General features: G+C 45.1%; 1 protein-coding gene across 1 annotated transcript in view; it reads left to right on the forward strand.

Annotated features, from left to right (window-relative positions):
- The window catches only part of nhsl1a (NHS-like 1a), a 16,709-nt gene extending 3,780 nt beyond the window's left edge, over window positions 1-12,929 (forward strand). The window contains 8 exon segments of the mRNA XM_062414906.1: window positions 4,166-4,378; window positions 5,209-5,340; window positions 5,451-5,833; window positions 5,909-7,258; window positions 7,379-7,615; window positions 7,880-10,484; window positions 11,234-11,321; window positions 12,248-12,929. Coding sequence (XP_062270890.1) covers window positions 4,166-4,378; window positions 5,209-5,340; window positions 5,451-5,833; window positions 5,909-7,258; window positions 7,379-7,615; window positions 7,880-10,484; window positions 11,234-11,321; window positions 12,248-12,929 — 5,690 coding nt within the window.
- The last annotated feature ends 10,904 nt before the right edge of the window (window positions 12,930-23,833 follow it).

Consider the following 23,833-nt stretch of genomic DNA (forward strand, 5'->3'; position numbering starts at 1 on the left):
CTGCAGCATTCAGTCAGACTGCGGCTGCAGGTGAGGATGTTTCATGCTGTTTAACACTCAGTGAATAAAAGCAGATTATCGGCTCTGCTGCACAAACTCTCAGAGATCATATCAGGCGAGTTTAAAGCTGATGAGGCAGAAATCCATCAACTGTGGATTCAATGATTGATAATCAGTGTATTAAATGAAGAGAGCTGCAGCACACACACACACACACACACACACACACACACACACACACACACACACACACACACACACACACACACACAGCTGCAGACTGCATCACAGCAGCTGCAGTGCTGTGTGTCACCACCCGCCCCAATTCAGACAAAGGATGAAGATGAAGCGCTCCTTTCATGTCCCAATTAATCCGGGACTGATACCCGATCGACTGATTAAGGAGCATCAGTCTTTTAAATTTACTGTAATAAAACTAAATAAGACAATAAAGATCTTCCTAAATAACCAAAGTTAACAAGCTGATTGATGAGCTGTCGTTATCTTTATTTAGTTAGATCTGGAAGATGATTGGTTATTGGATTTATGAATCTCTGTCTCATCTTGTGTCTTTCTCCTACATGTATGAACGTGTGTGTGTGTGTGTGTGTGTGTGTGTGTGTGTGTGTTTAGTGTGTAATGGGCTGAGTCAGCATGGCCACAGTGGATCCTCCACCTCTCAGTTTTGCTCTCATAACCCCGCCTCCTGTCCGTCCTCTGGCTTCGACCAATCGCAGGGCAGCAAGCGACGAAGGTGGAAGGACAAAAGCAGGAAAATGGTTAGTGACGCACACACACACACACACACACACACACACACACACACACACACACATACACACACACACACACAAAGACAATATTAATTGGGCTACAGTGCTCATGAATATTAATGAGGCTGAACAGACTGCAGCAAAACAAAATTGGGAGAGATGAAAAAAGGAATTTAATGAAGAACAAAAATACTCCCATTAATCATCTCACCCCCCTCACATTTACCTGCTGACCCTTTGGAGGGGCCCCACCCCTAGGTTGGGAACCACTGGACTAAACTAGCTAACTGTATATAAAGTAGTGTAAACTAGCTCCACCTCCAGCAGCTACAACAGTAACATGCTGCTCTAACACTGATGCTTCACTATTAATAATCTAATGATGTCATAATAATAATATATCAGTCAGAGGACCAAACCACTACTTTACTGTAATACTGCATACTACATCACTATAATACTGCAGTACTTTACTGTAATACTGCATACTACATCACTATAATACTGCAGTACTTTACTGTAATACTGCATACTACATCACTATAATACTGCAGTACTTTACTGTAATACTGCATACTACATCACTATAATACTGCAGTACTTTTACTGTAATACTACATACTACATCACTATAATACTGCAGTACTTTTACTGTAATACTGCATACTACATCACTATAATACTGCAGTACTTTTACTGTAATACTGCATACTACATCACTATAATACTGCAGTACTTTTACTGTAATACTGCATACTACATCACTCATAATACTGCAGTACTTTTACTGTAATACTGCATACTACATCACTATAATACTGCAGTACTTTACTATAATACTGCATACTACATCACTCATAATACTGCAGTAACTTTTACTGTAATACTGCATACTACATCGCTCATAATACTGCAGTACTTTTACTGTAATACTGCATACTACATCACTCATAATACTGCAGTACTTTTACTGTAATACTGCATACTACATCGCTCATAATACTGCAGTACTTTTACTGTAATACTGCATACTACATCACTCATAATACTGCAGTACTTTACTGTAATACTGCATACTACATCACTCATAATACTGCAGTACTTTACTGTAATACTGCATACTACATCACTCATAATACTGCAGTACTTTTACTGTAATACTGCATACTACATCACTCATAATACTGCAGTACTTTACTGTAATACTGCATACTACATCACTCATAATACTGCAGTACTTTACTATAATACTGCATACTACATCACTATAATACTGCAGTACTTTTACTGTAATACTGCATACTACATCACTATAATACTGCAGTACTTTACTGTAATACTGCATACTACATCACTATAATACTGCAGTACTTTTACTGTAATACTACATACTACATCACTATAATACTGCAGTACTTTTACTGTAATACTGCATACTACATCACTATAATACTGCAGTACTTTTACTGTAATACTGCATACTACATCACTATAATACTGCAGTACTTTTACTGTAATACTGCATACTACATCACTCATAATACTGCAGTACTTTTACTGTAATACTGCATACTACATCACTATAATACTGCAGTACTTTACTATAATACTGCATACTACATCACTCATAATACTGCAGTACTTTTACTGTAATACTGCATACTACATCGCTCATAATACTGCAGTACTTTTACTGTAATACTGCATACTACATCACTCATAATACTGCAGTACTTTTACTGTAATACTGCATACTACATCGCTCATAATACTGCAGTACTTTTACTGTAATACTGCATACTACATCACTCATAATACTGCAGTACTTTACTGTAATACTGCATACTACATCACTCATAATACTGCAGTACTTTACTGTAATACTGCATACTACATCACTCATAATACTGCAGTACTTTTACTGTAATACTGCATACTACATCACTCATAATACTGCAGTACTTTACTGTAATACTGCATACTACATCACTCATAATACTGCAGTACTTTACTATAATACTGCATACTACATCACTATAATACTGCAGTACTTTTACTGTAATACTGCATACTACATCACTCATAATATATAATACTATACACTGTATAATATCAATGTACTTTTCTCTTCTGCAAACAACAAAAGATGCAGAAGGAATAACTTCATTTTACTGCCCCCTGCTGGTCAAACTGAGCCACTGCCACAGTCATTATATCATTATGAGTCATGTGTGTTGTTTCCCTTCTCATGCTCATTGATTTACTCTTCTTTCATCATGTTTCTCTCTTCACTGTTTTATCCTCTTCTCTTCTCAGAGGTCCAGAGTCTTGGACTTTCTGTGTCACTCTTGCTTTTCAGTTTGTTTCAAGTGTTCAGTTTGGAGGAGAAAGGTAAACATGGATATAGCTGAAGTAGTCTAGACTAGAATGAACTAGAGTAGTATCCCAGTCACACCAGACCAGACTTCACTAGACTCCTGAGGATGAATTTAACTGGACTAAATTACACTTCACTGACTTTACTATAGTTAAACTTGACTGTGCTGAAATAAAACTTCATTGTATTAAATTAAAGTACAATTAACACAAGTTAGACTCGACTCTTTGGGTGTTAACACAACTATTTCAGGCTGAGTTTTACCCTCCTGTTGTCCTCGAGTCAAGGAAGGAAGGAAAGAAGGAAGGATGGAAGGAAGGAAAGAAGGAAGGATGGAAGGAAGGAAAGATGGAAGGAAGGAAGGAATGACGGTAGGGAGGAAGAAGGAAGGAAAGGAGGAAGGAAGGGAAGGAAGGATGGAGGAAAGAAGGAAGGAAGGAAGGTTGGAGGGAGGGCGGAAAGAAGGAAGGAGGGAGGGAGGGAGAAAGGAAAAGAGGAAGGAAGGAAAGAAGAACAGAGGAAAGAAGGTAGGGGGGAGGAAAGAAATGGAGAAGGAGGGATGGAGGAAAGAAGGGAGGAAGGAAAGGAAAGAAGGATGGAGGAAGGAAAGAAGGAGGGAGGGAGGAAGGAAAGGAAAGAAGGAAGGATGGACGAAGGAAAGAAGGAAGGGAGGAAAGACAAAGGAAGGAAAGAAAGAGAGAAGGAGGGAGGGAGGAAGGATAGAAGGAAAGAAGGAAGGGAGGAAAGACGGAACAGTCAAAACAGACGGGGTCAATTTGACCAGGGAGGACGACACAAAGATTAAACTACAGTTGATTTTAGTGAAACTAGACTTTAGTGGTTAAACTCAACTCTTTCAGGTTGGGTTTGACTGCACAGACGTCTAAGCTTATCCTGTCACACTTGATTGGACCCTTCAGTTAATTGGCGTTAAACTTGATGCAACCTGATTCAACCAAAAGTCTGACTTACTGCGTGTTTGTCTCTTTGTGCGTTCAGTCCTCAACCTCCTCAGAAGAAGACGAAAGGTTCTTCTTGAACAACGCTCGACCTATGACCCCACTGGTCCTCAACCCCGTCACACCCTGTTGGGACGTCTTCGCCCCCGCCTACGAGCCAACCTTCGATGTGGAGATGGAGCCGACACAAAGGCTTCCGACGCCGGAGGAGAGGATGAGGCAGCAGGCTGAGGCCGTGGCAGCTGATATCGTTCCCATCAATGTTACAGGTAAAGGACCCAGAGTCTAATATTAAGCATTAATATATTATAATATTAATCTTTTTGCCTGTATGAAATATATTTGCGGATGTATTTTTTTCTAATTATAGGAAATACTTTCATTCTAAGTTGCATGACAAACCAATATTGACCTGTTGTCCTCGAGTCAAGGAAGGAAGGGAGGAAGAAGGAAGGAAGGAGGGAGGAAGGGAGGAAGGAAGGGAGGAAGGAAAGGAGGAAGAAGGAAGGAAGGGAGGAAGATGGAAGGAAAGGGAGGAAGGAAGGAAGGAAGGAGGGAGGGAGGGAGGGAGAGAGGGAGGGAGAAAGGTAAAGAGGATGGGAGGTAAGAAGGACGGTAGGGGGAATTCAAGAAAGAGAAGGAGGAAAGAAGGAAGGAAGGAAGGAAGGAAGGAAAGGAAGGAAGGAAGGACGGAAGGAATGAAAGAAAGAAGGAGGGATGGAGGAAAGAAAGAAGGGAGAAAGGAAGGAAAGAAAGAGAGAAGGAGGGAGGGAGGAAAGACAGTCAAAACAGACGGGGTCAATTTGACCCGGGAGGACGACACGAAGGTTAAATAAAGTGAAGGAAGCAGCTGTGAGGTAACAGGAGTCCAGCTGTCCATCCACGCATGAAATACAGAGAAACATCTAGACGTGCTTCACAAAATGTATTAAGTCAATGTTACAGGGCCATTTATAAGCCTAATTATTACAGTTCCAAGTATGAACTGGGACTTGACTTTAATGCTGACACATTTTTTGTCCTACAGATTCATTAACTAGGAGGGAATTCAGATATTTTCACATCTTAACTTTGTTGTTTTCATACACGTTCACGTCAGGCGAGAGTTTTGATCGTCAGGCTAGTTTCCGAAAAGTGGCTTCCAACAGCGACTCGTTATCCCGGCGCCCCCGTAACCTGAGCCGCCGCCAGACAGTTACTGGGATACCTGATGATGTCACCCGGAGACTGGGTATGATGTCCTCCCACTCTGTCCCCCATCCGTCACTTAGTTACATTATGTCTCAGGCCTCAAAGTGTTTATTCTCTTCCTTTATTTTATGTCCTCTGTTCTGTTTCTAGACTCGACCATGGTCTCTTTGGTTCTTCCAAATCAGTTCTCCACTGTCGGTCGGTCTGCCTCCTCCTGTTCCTCCCCCCGCCAACAGAGAACCACAGAGGAAGAGGAGGAGGAGGAGGAGAGGGAGGGAGAGTTCAGAAAGCAGGGGCAGTCATTAGGGAGGAGGATCCGAGCCCCGAGAGGAGAGGGGATGTCTAGCCTCATGGCCTCTCTTACTTCCTCCTCACGTCCAGACTCCTGCGAGAACCACTCTACCTCCAGCGGCTCCCCCTCGTCAGCGGTCCACAGCCTCCCTCGCCCAGAGACCAACTCCTCCCTGAACTCAGAGGCCAGCTGTAACAGCACCTCCTACAGGGCACTCAGCACCTCCTCATCCTGCTGCCAGGTCGGTTTAGGAAAAGTGACTTCTACATTTAACTAAGTAACTAAAACTAAAACTAACTTTTCCTTTCCTCTACAGTCACAGGATCTGCAGGGATTCCCCAGCAACACCAAGCCCCTGCTGCCATTTGAACCCACCACCAGAGTCATTCCTCAGTCTCCACTCTCCTGCTCCTCTTCTTTTCCTTCCTCCCCTGTCACCTCCTCTCTTCCCAGCACTCCTAGCCAAGCCATGGAGTCAGAGTGGTCTTACCCCAGTGATAAGCCCCTAAATGAGGCTACCCACCTTCACAGCTCCCCTTCCTCCAACCACTACCTTTCCTCCTCCTCTATTGCAGACTCAGACTCTCAGTTTAGCTACCAGGCTCTGGATGAACAGGCCACCACCCAGCAAGTCACCCAGTGCTCCTACGCTGGGGAGCGATGGAGCGTCCAGCCCGTCTCACCCAGTTCAAGTGTCCACAGCAGCCAGACTGGACCTGACTGGAGTGGTATCACCCAGGGAATGAGCTATGTTTCTGGGGAAGATTGGAGCTGTGATCCCCTGATCTCTTCTGGACGCTCGTCCCCGTGTAACTCCTTGTGTTCAGAGGACATTACCTCCTCTTCCTCACTAAGCCGAGAGAGAAGAAGGTCCAGCACATCCTCCTCCTACTCTCGTAGTATCTCCCTCCGCAAGTCAAAGCGTCCGCCTCCTCCACCGATGCGATCCGACTCTCTTAGACGTCGGCCAGGGCGTAGCAAGTCCGCCCGGTCCTCCTCGAGCCCACGTCTGGAGCGTAGCCCACGTCTGGAGCAAAGTCCACATCTGGAGCATAGCCCACATCTGGCGCATAGCCCACGTCTGGAGCATAGCCCACGTCTGGAGCAAAACCCACGTCTGGAGCAAAGTCCACATCTGGAGCATAGCCCACATCTGGCGCATAGCCCACATCTGGAGCATAGTCCACGTCTGGAGCATAGCCCACGTCTGGAGCGTAGCCCACGATTGGAGCATAGCCCACATTTGAAGCATAGCCCACGTATGGAGCGAAAAATCCCACTGAGCCCCACCTCATCGCCCAAAACCTTCCATGACCCCTGGGTGCCCCGCAGCAACACCAAGAGACGCCAGAGTGGGTTCAACTGTGGCACAGTCACAACCTTTGAACCCTTAAACTCAGATTGCCAAGCAGAAACCTCCATTGAGTCTCCTTCGTCTGAGCAGCTCCCACCAAGCCCCGGCCGCTCCCAAGCCAACATCTTCACACCCATGTCTCCAGGCTTACAGGAGGAGGGGCTGACATTTACTCTCAACTCTCAACCAGCTGCTGCGTCCGTGGCTGGGCTGCAGCGCCTCGCTTCGCCCTCCAGTGGTTACTCCAGCCAGTCCAACACCCCAACCCCTGGCACTCCCATCTCTTCCCCCCTCAGCCCTTCCTCCCCTCTCGCAGCAAGCCCTGGAGCCTTCTCCCTCCCCCCAAACTCCCCCTTCTCCTCTTTACGCTCGCCCTCCTTCCCCCTTTCTCCTTCCATCTCCTCTCTGACCAGGACGGGGTCTCGGGTTGAGGGAAGGCCAAAGCCACCAGTGCCAGAAAGGAAGTCATCACTCTTCTCCTCCCTCTCCTCCTCCTATTCGTCCACCTCCTCCCTCTCCTCCTGCACCTCTTCAGAGTCCTCTGCCAAGCATCCTCTTCTCCCTGCTCCACCTCCTCCTTCACCTGAATGTTCTTCACCTTTGCCTCCTGTCTTCTACTCCCCCATTCGTGAGTGTCCTGCTCCACCTTCTTTCACCAAACTCTCTATTGCTCCTCCTCCTCCTCCCCCTTCATCTCTTCCTCCTCCCCCTCCCCCTCCTCCTCCACCACCTCCTCCTCTCCCACCTTCATCCCTCCCCTATCCTCCTCTTCTTCCTCCTTTCTTCCGGCCTCCTCCTCCTCCCTACTCCTACGCCATCAGGCAGACATCCCAACAGTCTCTGGGTTCCATGATATCATCATTAACCAACTTCCCTCCTCCCCCAACTAGCCCCCCTCCTCCTCCATCTTCTCCTCTTTCTCCCTCTTCAGAGCTCCAAGAACTGCCAATTGCTGATCTTCCTCCTCCTCCTCCACCTCCTCCTCTGCCTCCTCTCCTTAATTTCCCTTACACCGCCCTCCCCCCACCAGGTCTTTCCATGTCCCTTTACCCCCTGGTCACTACACAGGCTTTGCAGGGCGTCAAGCTTCGGTCAGTCAAGGCCCAGGAAGGCCTGCTCACTAACCATGATCTACCAAGCAAAGAAGCTCATCTTGATGGCCTGGGCAATATAGATGTTACGAAATCTGGTACTGGATCACAAAATGCTATCGGGGATCGAGGCAGCAATGACGCTAACATATCAAGTGCTTTAAAGGCTAATGTTAGCCCTCATAGCCCTGCCAACACCAATGCAAAGCAACCTGAACTCAAATCCGATCATGGCTACTACAACTTAATAAAAAGTGAGGTCAAGACTCCCAAAGATGAGTCTGCAAATCTTAAGAGCCTGCAAGGCATAGTCGCTAGCCCAACAAACCGGATAAGCTCTGGGTCTCAGCTCATCAACAAAACGCCTCAAGACATCAAGTACAATGAACAAGAGAGGGAATATCCAGACATGTATGCTACACTGGCAAACAATCATGTCGCCAGCCCTGATAGTCCCTTGGCTAAAATGTCTTATGATACTGACAAAAACCACAGAAACACAATTAGCCAATATTCCTCTTTGCGACAACAACCGGTCAAAGAGGCTAAGCTAACTGAGCCTACTGAGAAACACTTAAGCACTGAGGATGTCTGCCTGACACATTCTTCATACTGGACCCTCTCAGGAGTAAAACAAGAACCTCACAAAGAAAGCCGAACACAACTTTCAGAGAGCAACGATAACAATAAGTCAGAAATGTGGAATCACAGTGCAGCCAATGGAGATTCAACAACACACAGTTATTTAAAACAGTGTAGCAATGTCTTTGAGCCAGGTAGCCCAAGGAGGCTCCGCTCTCCAGAGAAGCCAATCCCACCAAAGAAGCCTGATCTTTGCATTTTGGGTCTCATGGCATCTCCTAAGGCCAAGCAAGGACCAGCTGGGGTGAAGAGCAGTGAACAAATCATAGCACCTTCTCCTGGGCTCACCAACCAATCAAGAATTCCTGCTGATTCCTCCTCCACACATTCTACTAATAGTACACCTTCACCAAAGCACATGACATACACTACTGTTGACAAAACAATGATTCCTGATAAATCAGTGATACAAACAACTTTACCTGCACACTCAATGAATGCTGCTTCTTTGCCAGCGCACACAACACCTGTTGACATCACCACATGCTCACCTACCAGCTCCCCTCAGAGGCAGAAGCCACCGATTTTGCACAAAAAGCCAGATCTTTCATTGACATCACCCAAAAGTACCAAACCACACTTTGCTAATACAGATACAGGAGAGGTGTCCAAAGGCACCCAAGCCACCCCAGAAATCACTGCTGCTTCACAGACTCAGAGCACCACAGGGACCAGTAGCACCTGGGGGATCATCGGTACCATATTCAATGGGACCATTGACACTACAGAGTCTAGAGACACTTTAAATTGGACCATGGGTACAACAGAGGCTAGAGACACTTTCAATGGGACCATGGGTATCAAAGACGCTCGTGACACTTTCAACGGGACCATGGGTACCACAGAGGCTAGAGACACTTTAAATTGGACCATGGGTACCACAGAGGCTAGAGACACTTTCAATGGGGGCATGAGTACCACAGGTGCTCGAGACACTTTCAATGGGACCATGGGTATCACAGAGGCCAGAGACCATTTCAATGGGATCATAGGTACCTTGGGGAACTGTGGTACCTCAGGAACTGGGGACACCATGAACACCAGTGGTTTCATGGGGGCTATGGGCATCTATGGGAACTGTGGCCCCCCAGGGATCATGGGTATGACACCAACCTGGAGCACTAAAGATCCCGTTCACCCCTTCATTGATGGGACCATGAGTACCTTAGAGAACTGTAGTACCTTAGGAAACCATGGAGCTGCTTCCACCGGGACAGGGATCCCCCAAACTGGAGCAATCGACCCCATCAGAACAAGTCTTCATAAGAATAATGAGAAAACATTTCATAAGAGGATGATGAGGGCATCACTGGCTGAAAATGAAGAGGAAGACGAGAAGGACAGGGGAGTAAAGACAACAATGATGATGATGTCATCCACCACAAAGAAAACAGACAAAGTACGGAAGAGGAGGAAGAGAAGGGCGGGAAGGCAACTGCTGCTGATGTCATCAACTATGGAGCCCTCTCCCTCCTCATCGTCATCATCTTCATCATCATCATCTTCATCTTCATCTGAAGATGAACGAGATGTGGAAAAACAGAGAACAATGCAAACAAGTCGAAGAGTGAAGATGACCAAAGTGTTTGATCATGACACCAGTGACTCTGAAAGCTCGTACACTCTGATTGGACAGAGCAGGTTCTCCCTCAGCAGTGCACTGTCCACTGATAGCCTGCGAGAGGAGCTGTCCCTTCCAGACCTCCTGATACAGGAACCAGAGGACAACGAAGAGGAGGTGAGGAGCAATGATGGAGCACACAGGATGAGGGAGGAGGTGAAGAACGCCGCAGGACCCCCAAATGGTAAGTTGGGTTTCCAGGCAATGTTTTTAGACCTGAAACCTCCAGTTTGTAAATGTTATAAAGTGATGTTAGTCTGATTCTAGCTGAGTGTTAGCACAGTAGAAGGGGGCTAGATTTGTTTGTATTTTGGGGGTGCTGAAGTATTTAATTTAGGACAAGAAAATGGGCCAATATAGGCACCTGGAACCAGACTGGTACTGTGGGGTCAAGCTATTTTGTGTCTCTACTAAATTAGGGTTTTCTGTAGCACCTCAAGATGCAACTGAGACTAAAAGCTTTGCTTGAATTGGGCCAGTACTCCTTCCTACAGAGTACTGGCATGTCAGATTATTAACCAAGTGTGTATTCATATATCACCAAGCTAATAAAAGTTGGTTGTTTTGTGGTTTTTTATAATTATAGGCCCATTCCCTGCTCACACAAGCTATAAGTGGAGGCAATATGTAGTCTAATTAAGTCAGAAAACTGCTGAATAAGCTGCTCTGTGTCTAAAAGGCCCGTCAAGTTTGATTAGCAGTCTGTATAATAAACTAGTAATTTCTACCCTCAAGTTAATGACTTTTGGGCATGCCTTGTGTCTCCAAACACTATGTCGGTTGCAGGTTTATAGTACATGCACCATTTTATTCCAATTCATGGTGACTAATAGTAAAGAATAACAGGTCAAATTGAATACTGTTGTTTTCAGCTATTGCAACAATACTTCTTAGTTTGTTTTTAATTCTCCTTCTCTTTGTCCTTCTGTCCAGCTGATCTGTTCGTCAGTGTTTCAGCAGATCAGATGTTTGTCCCCAATCGACCACGAACCACAGAAGATCTATTCGCTGTCATTCACAGGTAGGAACACGCAAACACACACCAACACTGTCACTGTACCAAACTATCAACCACAATCTCACATGTCTGCTTGATTCCTTCCTCCATCTCTTTGGAGCAGTACAGTATGGGAAGGCACAGCGTGAATCCCCCAGTAGGGGTTTGGCTGCAGGTAAAGTTGTGATTGGTAACTGAATGTGTAGAAGATTCAGTTTAGATCCTGAGTCCTGTACCTTCAAAGGCATTATCTTCCTTATTTGCTTAGATTTTCCTCGTTCCCTGTCCAGTAATGGCCCTTTGCTCCCCAAATAGGATGTTTATTTTGATGCTTCTATCTTTTGTTCCCCTAACTGTAAGTTTCTACCCATTTACTCCCTAACACACATCTTCCTTCTTTATTACCCCAAAGAGGAAGCTTATTTCTTCCTTGTTCCCTGAATTGTATTTTATTTGCATGCACATAAACACACACCTCTGATGAGTATTTATGTCATATACTGAAACATCCTTTGCTAACTTGAAATAGTCTTTATTTCCCAAATAGTAAGCTTGATCCTTGCTATGTAACTAAATTAGTTCCATCTTTTTTGTTACCTGACTAGGACAATCCTCTCTTTTGTTCCCCTAATTGGAAGCTTTGTACCTCCTTATTTCCCAATATGAACCTTCCTTCTTCCTTGTGCCCCAATTTGGAGGCTCATCCCTGTGCCTGTGCTCCCTCAAATCTCAATTTGATGATTGATCATAGCTTAAATTTGTTTTGTGGTCAAGATTTATTTAATTTATTTCTGATGGTACGAGGGTAAGCTGATGGGGTTTGAATACCTTGCTCAGGGGAAGTTTGACAAATCTTGAAATTAAACATGTAATGATATTTTTACACAGTTCTCAAGAAAATACTACTAAAGTGAAATGTGACAACTTTGTTTTCTGTCTGTCTTCCTCAGGTCAAAGCGGAAGATGCTAGGAAGAATAGATTCAGATGAAGACAAACATCGCATCTCCTCTTCCTCCTCCTCCTCTTCCCCTCCGGTGACCCCGACTGACCCCCAGCCCCATCCGACCCGACCTACAACCCTCAGAAGTCAAAGGTCAGGGAGAAGTGAGAGCTTCAAGGCTCTCTTGCTGAGGAAGGGTAGTCGGTGTGAGTCTTCTCGAATCTCGGCTGTTGAGCGTCTTCGTGCAACTGCTGCTGCCACAAAGCTCCAGTGTTCGCCGTCGCCGTCAGATCAACCCCAAATCAATCCCACAGGCTTGTCCGATAACGTGGATACATATGACATCAATACCTACCCAACTCTTAATGTACCAGTTTCTCCCACGACTCTGTGCAGTCAGGACTTATCCATGATGTTCCAACTGAGACACAATCAGCAGCTCCTCTTCACCTCTTCCTCGCCTGTCTTCCTGCTCTCCTCCTCCGTGCGACCGCGCTCCCTCACTCCTCCTTGCTCTGCAAGCCGACGTTTTGCTGCTCGCTGCCGCCTCTTTGCCGCCCCGATGACCGCCATCTTAGAAAGGGAAGGGGAGGAGGAAGAAGAGGAAGATGACGAGGTGTTTGTTGAGTCGCCAGGAACCTTTCCGGGAATGGGAGGCGCAACGAACCAGAGATTGGTTGAGATTTCTTGATGGACAAGCCAAGATTATAGATGCAGTTGCAACTTGGATCGGTAAGAAAGTAGACGGTCGCTCATCCTCAAGTCGAGCTGTTAAGGATCACAGAAAATCGTACCTGAATGTGACGATATCTGGGTCTTCTGTAGATCCATATCAGGTTTAAAACTGTCCATGAACATGTCGCACTGCCTCAGCAACCTGAACTGAACTGAAATTAACTGGACTGGACTGACCTGTGGCCTGAAGCCTTTAACTGAATGTACAAACTTGGCAAGTGTCTCCAGAAACCACAAATGTGTCAGAAAGGACATGCGTGAAATTACTGTTTTTTTCACAACTGTGGAATCATGATCTCAAGAAAACAAGCTTGTTTCTTAAACCCCAACTCCTCCCGTTTATGTACTTAAACTGAAACTACTTGCATTATTGTCTTTTACTTGATTTTGCAGTCTTTTTTTATCTACATATTGATAGTTTCTTCTGTGTTTAACTTAATGTTATAATCAAAATTTAAAATCTTCTATGTCCATATCTTACTTTTTACATTCTTTTACTATTGACAAGTAATGATTTGTGTCATCTTAAGATAAGAAGCTTCTTTTCTTGAGATCACAGAATATATATTTAATTATAATTATAAATAATATAGTACAATTATAATATAATAATGTTAAGCAGTTATATTTTAAAGCTTTCCAAAAGTCTTCCGTAACTAGCTGTGGTTTTCACAAATCCAGTGACTTTAAATCTACCGATCCTACTGGCATTAACTTCTCGGCCAGTTCTGGTTACATTAAATTGGTGATCAGTTATAGATCAGCTGATTCTGATAACATTAAGTCAGAAAAATGTTTCTCCCATTACAACGGGATAATAAAGATCATAAGGATACACTTGATTAAGATGAAACTAACTTGAGTGATTTATCCACACATTTATTTATATTTAAAACATTTTTAAAGTCATGTAAAGCCGAGTTGTGACAATGTCAACGAACAAGGAAAGGCAGTACTGGAAATATTGTAACAGCTGACATATTTTATTTTGGCTTTTGACGCAACATAATTATTTAAAGGTCCTATTTTCTATGTTATTATGAGCTACACTGACTGACACTATAATTAGTAAGGGATGTAGTTTGTCCTGTACTGTAAATAATCCTGTTACTGTTTATCTCTCTTCCTGTTATCATGTTTATACATTTTTCTTCTTAATGTTGGACCTTAATTTGTTTTCTGTAGCATTTATTGCAGCTTCAGTTTCCATCTTAACGAGTCATGGAGCCTCAAATCTGTTTTTCTCCTCAAGCAAAGTAGCTGATAGAAAGACGACATAACAGTCTGAATAAGGATGTAATTTTTTAAGGTGGATACTTTGAATTTAGGCACATAATTATCTTCTATGTGTGAATGTAAGAATTACTCTATTAACCATAAGTTGAATGCAATATAACTGGAATAATGGAGGGAAGTACAGTGAGAGAAAGATAAGTGGAAGTGGAGATGGACAGCTGAATTAAAGGGTTTTTGCATGTGTGAAGAAAGAGCAGAAAGAACTGGAAACAAATGTTTTAAAAAAAGGAAATGTATGAGAAATGGAAGCAATAAACAATAAACTCATTTTCTGAAGTATTTAGTATAATGTCCCCAAAGCAACACCACAAACTACAACCTCAAAATGCCTACAGCGATGAATCAGTGTCTCTTTTTTATAGTTTAATTAGTCTTCCTCCCGGGTCAAATTTACCCCGTCTGTTTGGACTGTTCCTTCTTTCCTTCCTTCCTTCCTTCCTTCCTTCCTTCCTTCCTCCCTCTCTCTTTCTTTCCTCTGTCCTTCTTTCCATCCTTCCTCCCTTCCTCTTTTCCTTTCTCCCTCCCTCCCTCCTACGATCCCTCCTTCCTTTCTCCCACCTTTCCTTCCTTCTTCCTTCCTCCCTCCTTTCCTTCCTTCGTCCTCCCTTCCTTCCTTCCTTCCTCCCACCTTTCCTTCCTTCTTCCATCCTCCCTCCTTTCCTTCCTTCGTCCTACCTTCCTTCCTTCCTCCCTCCTTCCTTCCCTCCTTCCTTCCTCCCACCTTTCCTTCCTTCCTTCCTTCCTTCCTTCCTTCCTTCCTTCCTTCCTTCCTCCCTCCTTTCCTTCCATCTTCCTTCTTCCCTTCCTCCCATCCTTCCTACCTCCCTCCCTTCCTTCCTTGACTAGAGGACAACAGGAGGGTTAAACAGTTGCACGAGGCAAGACAATAGGAGACATTTTCTGTTGAGCCACTAGGAGGCGTTAAACCTTAAAGAAAAACCCAACACTGAATCACAGAGGTAGAGATGAACTACTTTGCTTTTGGCCACACCTCAATTAGTGAAGTCAAAGCAGGTGTTTTCCATCAGGTCTGGATGCAAAACATCTGCTTTAATCAGAGAGGCGAGAAATGAAACATGTTTGAATGTTTTAACCCACAGAAGCAGCTCAGAAGCATCTCTGAAGCACGGTTGAACTACTTTTACAGGTAAATATTATAATCTAACAGGGTGCAGTTTGCATCTCTGGCCACTGAGTGGTGCTGTGGCTCCATCCTGAGTGTCCAAATAGTTCAAACATGTTCAAACACTCCTTGTGTTCCCTAAATTCAGACTGCCAGGTGCTGTGCAGATCCAGATATGACTATGTGTTGATTATTCTTTTGCATATATGGTTTTGAGACGGTTCTTGAAAGATTTAAAGGACCCTTGAGAAGGTTTAGGTGGTTCTTATGGATGCTCTGAGGAGGTTTCATGAATTATTAGATGTTATAATGATTAGTGTGCAGATTTCTGTTGTCCTTAAAGTTTAACCCTCCTGTTATCCTCATCTCAAGGAAGGACAGGAGGAAGGGAGGAGGAAGGAAAGAAGGAAGGAAGGAAGGAAGGAAGGAAGGAAGGAGGGAGGGAGGGAGGGATGGATGAAGGAAGTAAAGGAGTAAGAAGGGAGATAGGAAGGAAGGAAGGAAGGAAGGAAGGAAGGAAGGAAAGTAGTAAGGAGGGAGGAAGGAAGGAAGGAAGGAAAGAAAGGAGTAAGGAGGGAGGGAGGGAGGAAGGAAGGAAGGAAGGAAGGAAGGAAGGAAGGAAGGAAGGAAGGAGGGAGTAAGGAAGGAAAGGAGTAAGGAGGGAGGGAGGAAGGAAGGAGGGAAGGAAATGTGTAAGGAGGGAGGAAGAAAGGAGTAAGGAGGGAGGGAGGAATTAAGGAAGAAAGGAAGGAAGGAAAGGAGTAAGGAGGGAGGGAGGGAAAGAGGAAGGAAGTACGGACAGAAGGAGGGAAGTGAGGAAAAAAGTATGGAAGGAAGGAAGGGAGCAAAGAAAGAGGGAAGGAGGGGAAGAACGAAGGAAAAATTAAAGAAAGAGACGGGGTCAATTTGACCCAGGAGGTGGTTCTTGTGGATGTTTTGAGGAGGTTTCATAAATTATTAGAGGTTATAATGATTAGTGTGCAGATTTCTGTTGTCCTTAAAGTTTAAGTGGTTCTTGAAGATGTTTAATATGTTCATAGAGATGCTTCAAAGGTTCTAGGGAAGTTCCAGAAGTGTTTGAAGATCCTTAATCCTTGTATCCTTGAGGAGATTTATATGGTTTATGTGGAGGTTAAGAAGGTTTCGAGGGGGTTTAAATGGTTCTTAACAAACGTTTATGTTTACACGGTTCTTGAGAAGGTTCCCGACAATCATATAGAGGTTTAATATATTCTTGATAGGGTGATGGAAATGCCATTTGGTTTACTTGGTTCTTACTGATGTTACAAAAGTCCTCGAGTCTGAAGAGGTTCAGATGTTTGCGATGATCTTTCACAGGTTTAACCCTCCTGTTGTCCTTGAGTCAAGGATGGAAGGGAGGAAGAAGGAAGGAAAGGAGGGAGGGAGGGAGAAAGAAAGGAAGGAAGGAAGGAAGGGAGGAAGAAGGAAGGAAAGGAGGGAGGAAGAAAGGAGGGGAAGGAAGGAGGGAGGAAGGTAGGGGAGGACAAAGAGAGAAGGAGGGAGGAAGGAAAGGATGGAGGGAAGGAAAGAAGGGGGGAAGGAGGAAGGAAGGACAGAAGGAAGGGAGGAAGGAAGGGAACAAAGGAAAGAGGGAGGAAGGAAGGATAGAAGGAAGGAAGAAAGTGGGATGGAGGAAGGAAAGAAGGAAGGAAGGAAAAAGAGGAAGGAAACAAAGAGAGAAGGAGGGAGGGAGGAAAGGAAGGAAAGAGGGAAGGAAAGAAGGAGGAAGAAAAGGAAGGAAGGAAAGAAGGAGGGAGGGAGGACAGACAGAAGGAAAGAAGGAACAGTCAAAACAGACGGGGTCAATTAGACCCAGGAGGACGACACAAAGGTTCTTTGGTATTTAAAGGCTCCTGAATTTCTTTAACCCTCCTGTTGTCATTGAGTCAAGGGAGGAAGGAAGGGAGGAAGATGGAAGGAAAGGAGGAAGGAAGGGAGGAAGAAGGAAGGAAAGGAGGGAGTAAGGAAGGAAGAAGGAAGGAAAGGAGGGAGAAATGAAGGAAGGAAGGAAGGAAGGGAGGAAGGAAAGGAAAGATGAATGAAAGGAGGAAGGAAGGAAGGTAGGAGGGAGGGAGGAAAGAAGGAAGGAGGGAGGGAGGGTGAAAGGAAAAGAGGAAGAGAGGAAGGAAGGAAAGAAGGACAGAGGAAAGAAGGAAGGTAGGGGGGAGGAAAGAGAGAGAAGGAGGGAGGGAGGAAGGAAGGAAGGAAGGAAGGAAGGAAGGAAGGAAGGAGGGAGCGATGAAGGAAGGACAGAAAGAAGGAAGAAAGGGGGATGGAGGAAGGAAAGATGGAAAGAAAGAAGGAAGGGAGGAAAGAAGGAAAAGCCAAAACAGACGGGGTCAATTTGACCCGGGAAGACGACAGAGTTAAAAACACAGACGGAGACAACGAGGTACAACAACAACGGAGCAGAGAGCGAACACACACCTCTCTTCCTGTTGATGTGAATGGCTGTCTGTACTCCGAGTTCCACCCTTATTTGTTCATCTGCTCTATCAGATATCAAATCACTCAGCTGCTGTGTGTGTGTGTGTGTGTGTGTGTGTGTGTGTGTGTGTGTGTGTGTGTGTGTGTGTGTGTGTGTGTGTGTGTGTGTGTGTGTGTGTGTGTGTGTGTGTGTGTTGGATTGTATATGCACACACATTAATTCACATCAGTACATGTATATTTAGTGTGTGAGAACAGCAATTTATCAGGAATGATCAGGAATGTATGTGGGGGGCTAGTGTATGTACATGTAGAGTATACTGTATGCATGCATGTATGTGTGTGTGTGTGTGTATGTGTGTGTGTGTGTGTGTGTGAGAGCATGCATGTTTTTTAGACCTGTATTTATTCAGGGTTTAAGGGGAAGGTTTGCAGAGGAATGACGGCCTGTATCTCAGAGTGGAGGCTGTTTATTCATGCAGGTCACTGGAGTGCCGACAATCTTTTCTCACAGCCATTAACTCCACTTTGTACACATCCAGGCCTGTACCACTGTACTGTAGAGTTTATTGCATGCCCTACTCTGGAACGTCTCCAAGAACCACTAAGAACCTCCCCCAAGAGTCCATTTATGTCCTCAAGAACCCTTTTTTAACCTCATCATAACCTGGAGTCTCCTAAGGGACCCGTGAACCCTCCTTTAGGAGCCTTAAATATTGTCAGGTGGACCACCAGAACCTCCTCAAGCATCCACTTTAACCCTCCTGTTGTCCTCGAGTCAAGGAAGGAAGGGAAGAAGGAAGGAAAGAAGGGGGGAAGGAAAGGAGGGAGGAGAAGAAGGAAGGAAAGGAGGGAGGAGAAAAAGGAAGGAAATGAGGGAGGAAAGGAAAGAAGGAAGGAAAGGAGGAAGAAAGGAAGGAAGGAAGGGGGGAAGGAAAGGAGGGAGGGAAGGAAAGGAGGACGAAGGAAGGAAAGGAGGTAGGGAAGGAAGAAGGACAGAAGGAAGGGAGGAAGGAAGGACAGAGGAAAGAAGGAAGGGAGGAAAGAAAGGAGGAAGGAAAGGAAGGAAAGAAGGAGGGAGGGAGGAAGGAACAGTCAAAACAGACGGGGTCAATTTGACCCGGGAGGACGACAGGAAGGTTAAAGCCACCTGGAACCTATAAAGTTAAGTCTGAAAGAACCTTCTCATGAAGCAGCGAGTCTCCATCAGCACCTCTGGAGCAGCAGTCAGGTGTCCATATGAGCAGAGATCATTCCTCCTGTTCATACTGACTGTTAAAAGATCCACTTCAGACGTGTTTCCAGTGGAAGTGATGGATGCCAGAATTCACAGTATGTCCTTACTGCAAAAATGCATTTAAAGTAGATGTGAAGCTTCTTATTCAGCAGTCTGAGTTTACAGTTCATTTACAGTCTTTTTAGCATCAGATTCCCTCTTAGTGTTCCCTGTTGAGCTGTGGTGTAACCATAGTAACACAAAGAGGAACTCATTTGTCCGGTTTTAGGGCAGAAATGTGACCCAAAAACATCCCGAAATACTTCACTGATCCTTTTTGGATGAGCAGGATTCTTACATAGACGCTTAATGTTGGGATTGAACTTTAATTTGACACATTATGTAGAGTTAGAAGTTGTGGTTGCATCATGAAGGGATCCTCTGATGGTCAATATGAATAGGAGGAATCATTACAGCAAGAGAAATAGCTTTAATGTTCACTGTTGGTTTAACCCTCCTGTTGTCCTCGAGTCAAGGAAGGAAGGGAGGAAGATGGAAGGAAAGGAGGGAGGGAGGAAGAAGGAAGGAAATGAGGGAGGGGGAAAGGAAGGAAGGGAGGAAGGAAGGAAGAAGGAAGGAAAGAAGGGAGGAAGGAAGGGAGGAAAGAAGGAAGGAAAGAAGGAGGGAGGGAGGGAGAAAGGAAAAGAGGACGGGAGGAAGGAAGGAAAGGAGGGAGGAAGGAAGGAAGGAAGGGAGGAAGAAGGAAGGAAAGGAGGGAGGAAGGGAGGAAGAAGGAAGGAAAGGAGGGAGGGGGAAAGGAAGGAAGGGAGGAAGGAAGGAAGAAGGAAGGAAAGAAGGGAGGAAGGAAGGGACGAAAGAAGGGAGGAAGGGAGGGAGAAAGGAAAAGAGGACGAGAGGAAGGAAGGAAAGAAGGACAGAGGAAAGAAGGAAGGAAAGGAAGGAAGGACAGAAGGAAGGAAGAAAGGGAGTGGAGGAAGGAAAGAAGGAAGGGAGGAAAGAGAGGAAGGAAAGAGAGAGAAGGAAGGAGGAATAAAGGACAGACAGAAGGAAGGAAGGAAGTAAGGAAGGAAGGAAGGAACAGTCAAAACTTTCTATCACACCTGCACACATCTGGCCAACCATTGTGTAAAACAATCATAGGTTAACCTCTCCTCCTGATTCTGACCTCAGATGATCGGACAGGTGCCAAAAATAGAGAACGATAGAACGACAGGAAGAAAAAACATTTGCAAACAGACGATAAACCAAATAAAAAACACATCTGTCACATTCGCTGCGGCACAGTTACGCAGCGATGAGAGACGTAAGAACAACTAAACACTCACTGAGCGCGTTCCGTTCTGCCAGGTTTACCCAGTGTTATCATTCCACACACACACACACACCTGCTGTCAGCAAACTGTTACCACGACGACAGAAAAACTCACACACACACACACACACACACTGAACACACACACACTGCATTTACCTGAATTCTTAACCGCACTAGTGATTAACTGAAAAGCCAAAAACAACACCAGGTGTGTGTGAGATGTGAAATGTGTGATGTGTCTCGCTCCTTTTTTATAATCTTTGTTTAAATTCCTTTTTAACCTCTGACCTAAAATAGTGATTCCCAACTGGTTTTTATATGCTTGAGACAAAAAGAGGAACTTTGGCACTAAAAAAACACAGAAAATAGTAATAAACTATCTTTCAAAATTACCCAGAGCTCAAGTTGACACATTTAAATGAAAACTATCAAAACATATTTGTTTAACCCTCCTGTTGTCCTCCAGTCAAGGAAGGGAGGGAGGAAGGAAGGATGGAAGGGAGGGAAGAAGGAAGGAAGTAAGAAGGAAGGAAGGGAGGGAGGAAGGAAGGATGGAAGGGAGGGAAGAAGGAAGGAAGTAAGAAGGAAGGAAGGGAGGGAGGAAGGAAGGATGAAAGGGAGGGAAGAAGGAAGAAAGTAAGAAGGAAGGAAGGGAGGGAGGAAGGAAGGAGGGAAGGGAGGGAAGAAGAAAGGATGGAAGGGAGGAAAGGAGGAAGGAAGGAAGGACGGAAGGAGGGAAGGAAACAAGAAGGAAGGGAGGGAAGAAGGAAGGACGGAAGGGAGGAAGGGAGGAAGAAGGAAGGAAGGGATGGAGGGAAGGGTAGGGAGGGAAGAAGGAAGGATGGAAGGGATGAAGAAGGAAGGAAAGGAGGGAGGGATGGAGGAAAGGAGGGAGGAAGGAAGGAAGGGAAGAAGGAGAGGAAGGAAGGTAGGAGGGAGGGAGAAAGGGAGGGAGAAAGGAAAAGAGGTCTCATTTCCAGTAAGGTGTGTCTTTGACTAGATGTAAGGGGGCGTATGTTTGTTAGCTGTTCTCACCACATCTAAGCAGCTACTGATCCGCAGACTTCAGTAGGCGGAGATCTCCGATTGTCTGATATCATAAGACCAGAAGAGTTACCGATTATTGTTTTGATTCATCGTTTAGTTGTTTTGATCGTGAAATGTCTTAAAATATAAAATAATGAAATATCTCTTCTCGTTCCTCAAAGTCCAAAGTTACATCATCAAAGGTCCAAAACTGTTCATGTTCACTGGAACCTGATTATTATGTACATGTTTGCTTTAACAGTCCTGTTGTTGAGTCAAGGAAGGAAGGGAGGAAGAAGGAAGGAAAGGAGGAAGGAAGGGAGGGAGGAAGAAGGAAGGGAGGAAGAAGGAAGGAAGGGAGGAAGGAAGGGAGGAAAAGAAGAAAGAAGGAAAGGAGGGAGGAACAAGGAAGGAAAGGAGGAAGGAAGAAGGATGGAAAGGAGGGAAGGAAGAAGGAAGGAAAGGAGGGAGGGAGGAAGGAAGGAAAGGAAGGACGGAGGAAAGAAGGAAGGAAGGTAGGAGGGAGGGAGGGGAGGGAGAAAGGAAGGGAGGAAGGAAGGGGGGAGGAAAGAAGGAGGGAAGGAAAGAAGAAAGGAGGATGGAGGAAGGAAAGAAGGAAGGGAAGAAAGAGAGGAAGGAAAGAAAGAGAGAAGGACGGAGGAAAGAAGGAACAGTCTAATCAGACGGGGTCACTTTGACCCGGGAGGACGACACGAAGGTTAAAAAATGACTCAAACCTTTATTCAGTTATCAGAATAGTTGCTGATTCATCTTTTGGACTTATTTTGTTGGTGACCTGAAACACAGAAATACACAAGCAGTCCTGTCCTCTCACGACCCTTTTGATTAATCCAGCGGTCGCTTACGGGGCCCCCGACCCGCAGGTTTGGAACCACTGACCTAAAATAATACCTTCCTCTGTGATGCTGCTGCACGGCCGTTACTGACTCTCACTTTTATGAACTAACCCTAAAACAGAGAGAGAAAGAAAAAGAAAAACAGGACCGCTGATGTTTTTGGCTCAACAATCAGACAATTAAAAACCTCCGAGACTTCCTAATGGCACAGATTAAACACTGGGGGTCAAAGGTCAGACGGGGTCGTGGTAAACTATGTGTTCACGTAGACTCTGGAGACGCCTGAAAACACGCCGCCGAACAATTACAGTCTAATCTCTCTAATTTAACCCTCCTGTTGTCCTCGAGTCAAGGAAGGAAGGGAGGAAGGAAAGGAGGGAGGAAAGAAGGAAGGAAGGAAGGAAGGGTGAAAGAAGGAAGCAAAGAAGGAAGGAGGAAAGAAGGACAGAGGAAAGCAGGAAGGAAGCAAGAAAGAGGGATAAGGGGATGGAGGAAGGAAAGAAGGAAGGAAAGACAGAGGGAGGGAGGGAGGGAGGGAGGAATGAAGGACAGAAGGAAGGAAGAAAGGGGAATGGAGGAAGGAAATAAGCAAGTGAGGAAAGAGAGAGGAAGGAAAGGAGGGATGAAGGAAGGACAGGATGAAGGAAGAAGGAAGGAAAGGAGGGAGGGAGGAAAGAAAGAAGGAAGGAAGGAAGGAAGGAAGGGGGAAAGAAGGAAGGGAGGGAGGGAGAAAGGAAAAGAGGAAAGGAGGAAGGAAGGAAAGAAGGACAGAGGAAAGACGGAAAGAAGAAAGGGGGATGGAGGAAGGAAGGGAGGAAAGAAGGAAAGAAGGAGGAATGGACGAATGGAGGAATGAAGGATATAAGTAAGTAAGAAAGGGGGATGGAGGAAGGAAAGAAGGAAAGAGGGAAGGAATGAAGGACAGAAGGAAGGAAGAAAGGGGGATGGAGGGAGGGAGGACAGACGGAAGGAAACAAGGTAGGAAGGAAAGGAAGGAAGGAAGGAGAGAAGGAAGGAAAGGAGGAAAGAAGGAACAGTCAAAACAGACGGGGTCAATTTGACCCGGGAGGACGACAGGAAGGTTAAATCTTTCTGCTTCTACTCTCAGATCTGAAGCATCGAGCTAACATCCGTGCAGCTGCTCGGTTCCTTCGCCCGGCAGCCACGCGTGTCCTGGTTTCTAGAAACCGCGGCAAGTCAAACAAATAAAAGTCTTGTGTCTTCCTTCTCGGTGTTTGGAGGCTAAAAACATAATAATAATTTCACATTCTGTTATATTCCTCCAGGACAGACACGCTGCTGCATCATCGTGACAATGCGGATATTTGTCTCGCTGTTTTTATCTGCCCTTTTACACCCCAAGATACACACAAACACACACACACACACACACACACACACACACACACACACACCCACACACACACACACACACACAGCTCCCGGTGGTCGGAGGAACAGGCCGTGTGATTGTTCTCTCGGGCATCTGGGAACACTGTGATGAGGCTTTTTATGGGATGTTCATTAAAGACAGAAACTACAGAGAAAACGCAAAACA

This window comes from Scomber scombrus, chromosome 24, assembly GCF_963691925.1.
Source record: "Scomber scombrus chromosome 24, fScoSco1.1, whole genome shotgun sequence".
Classification (NCBI taxonomy): domain Eukaryota; kingdom Metazoa; phylum Chordata; class Actinopteri; order Scombriformes; family Scombridae; genus Scomber; species Scomber scombrus.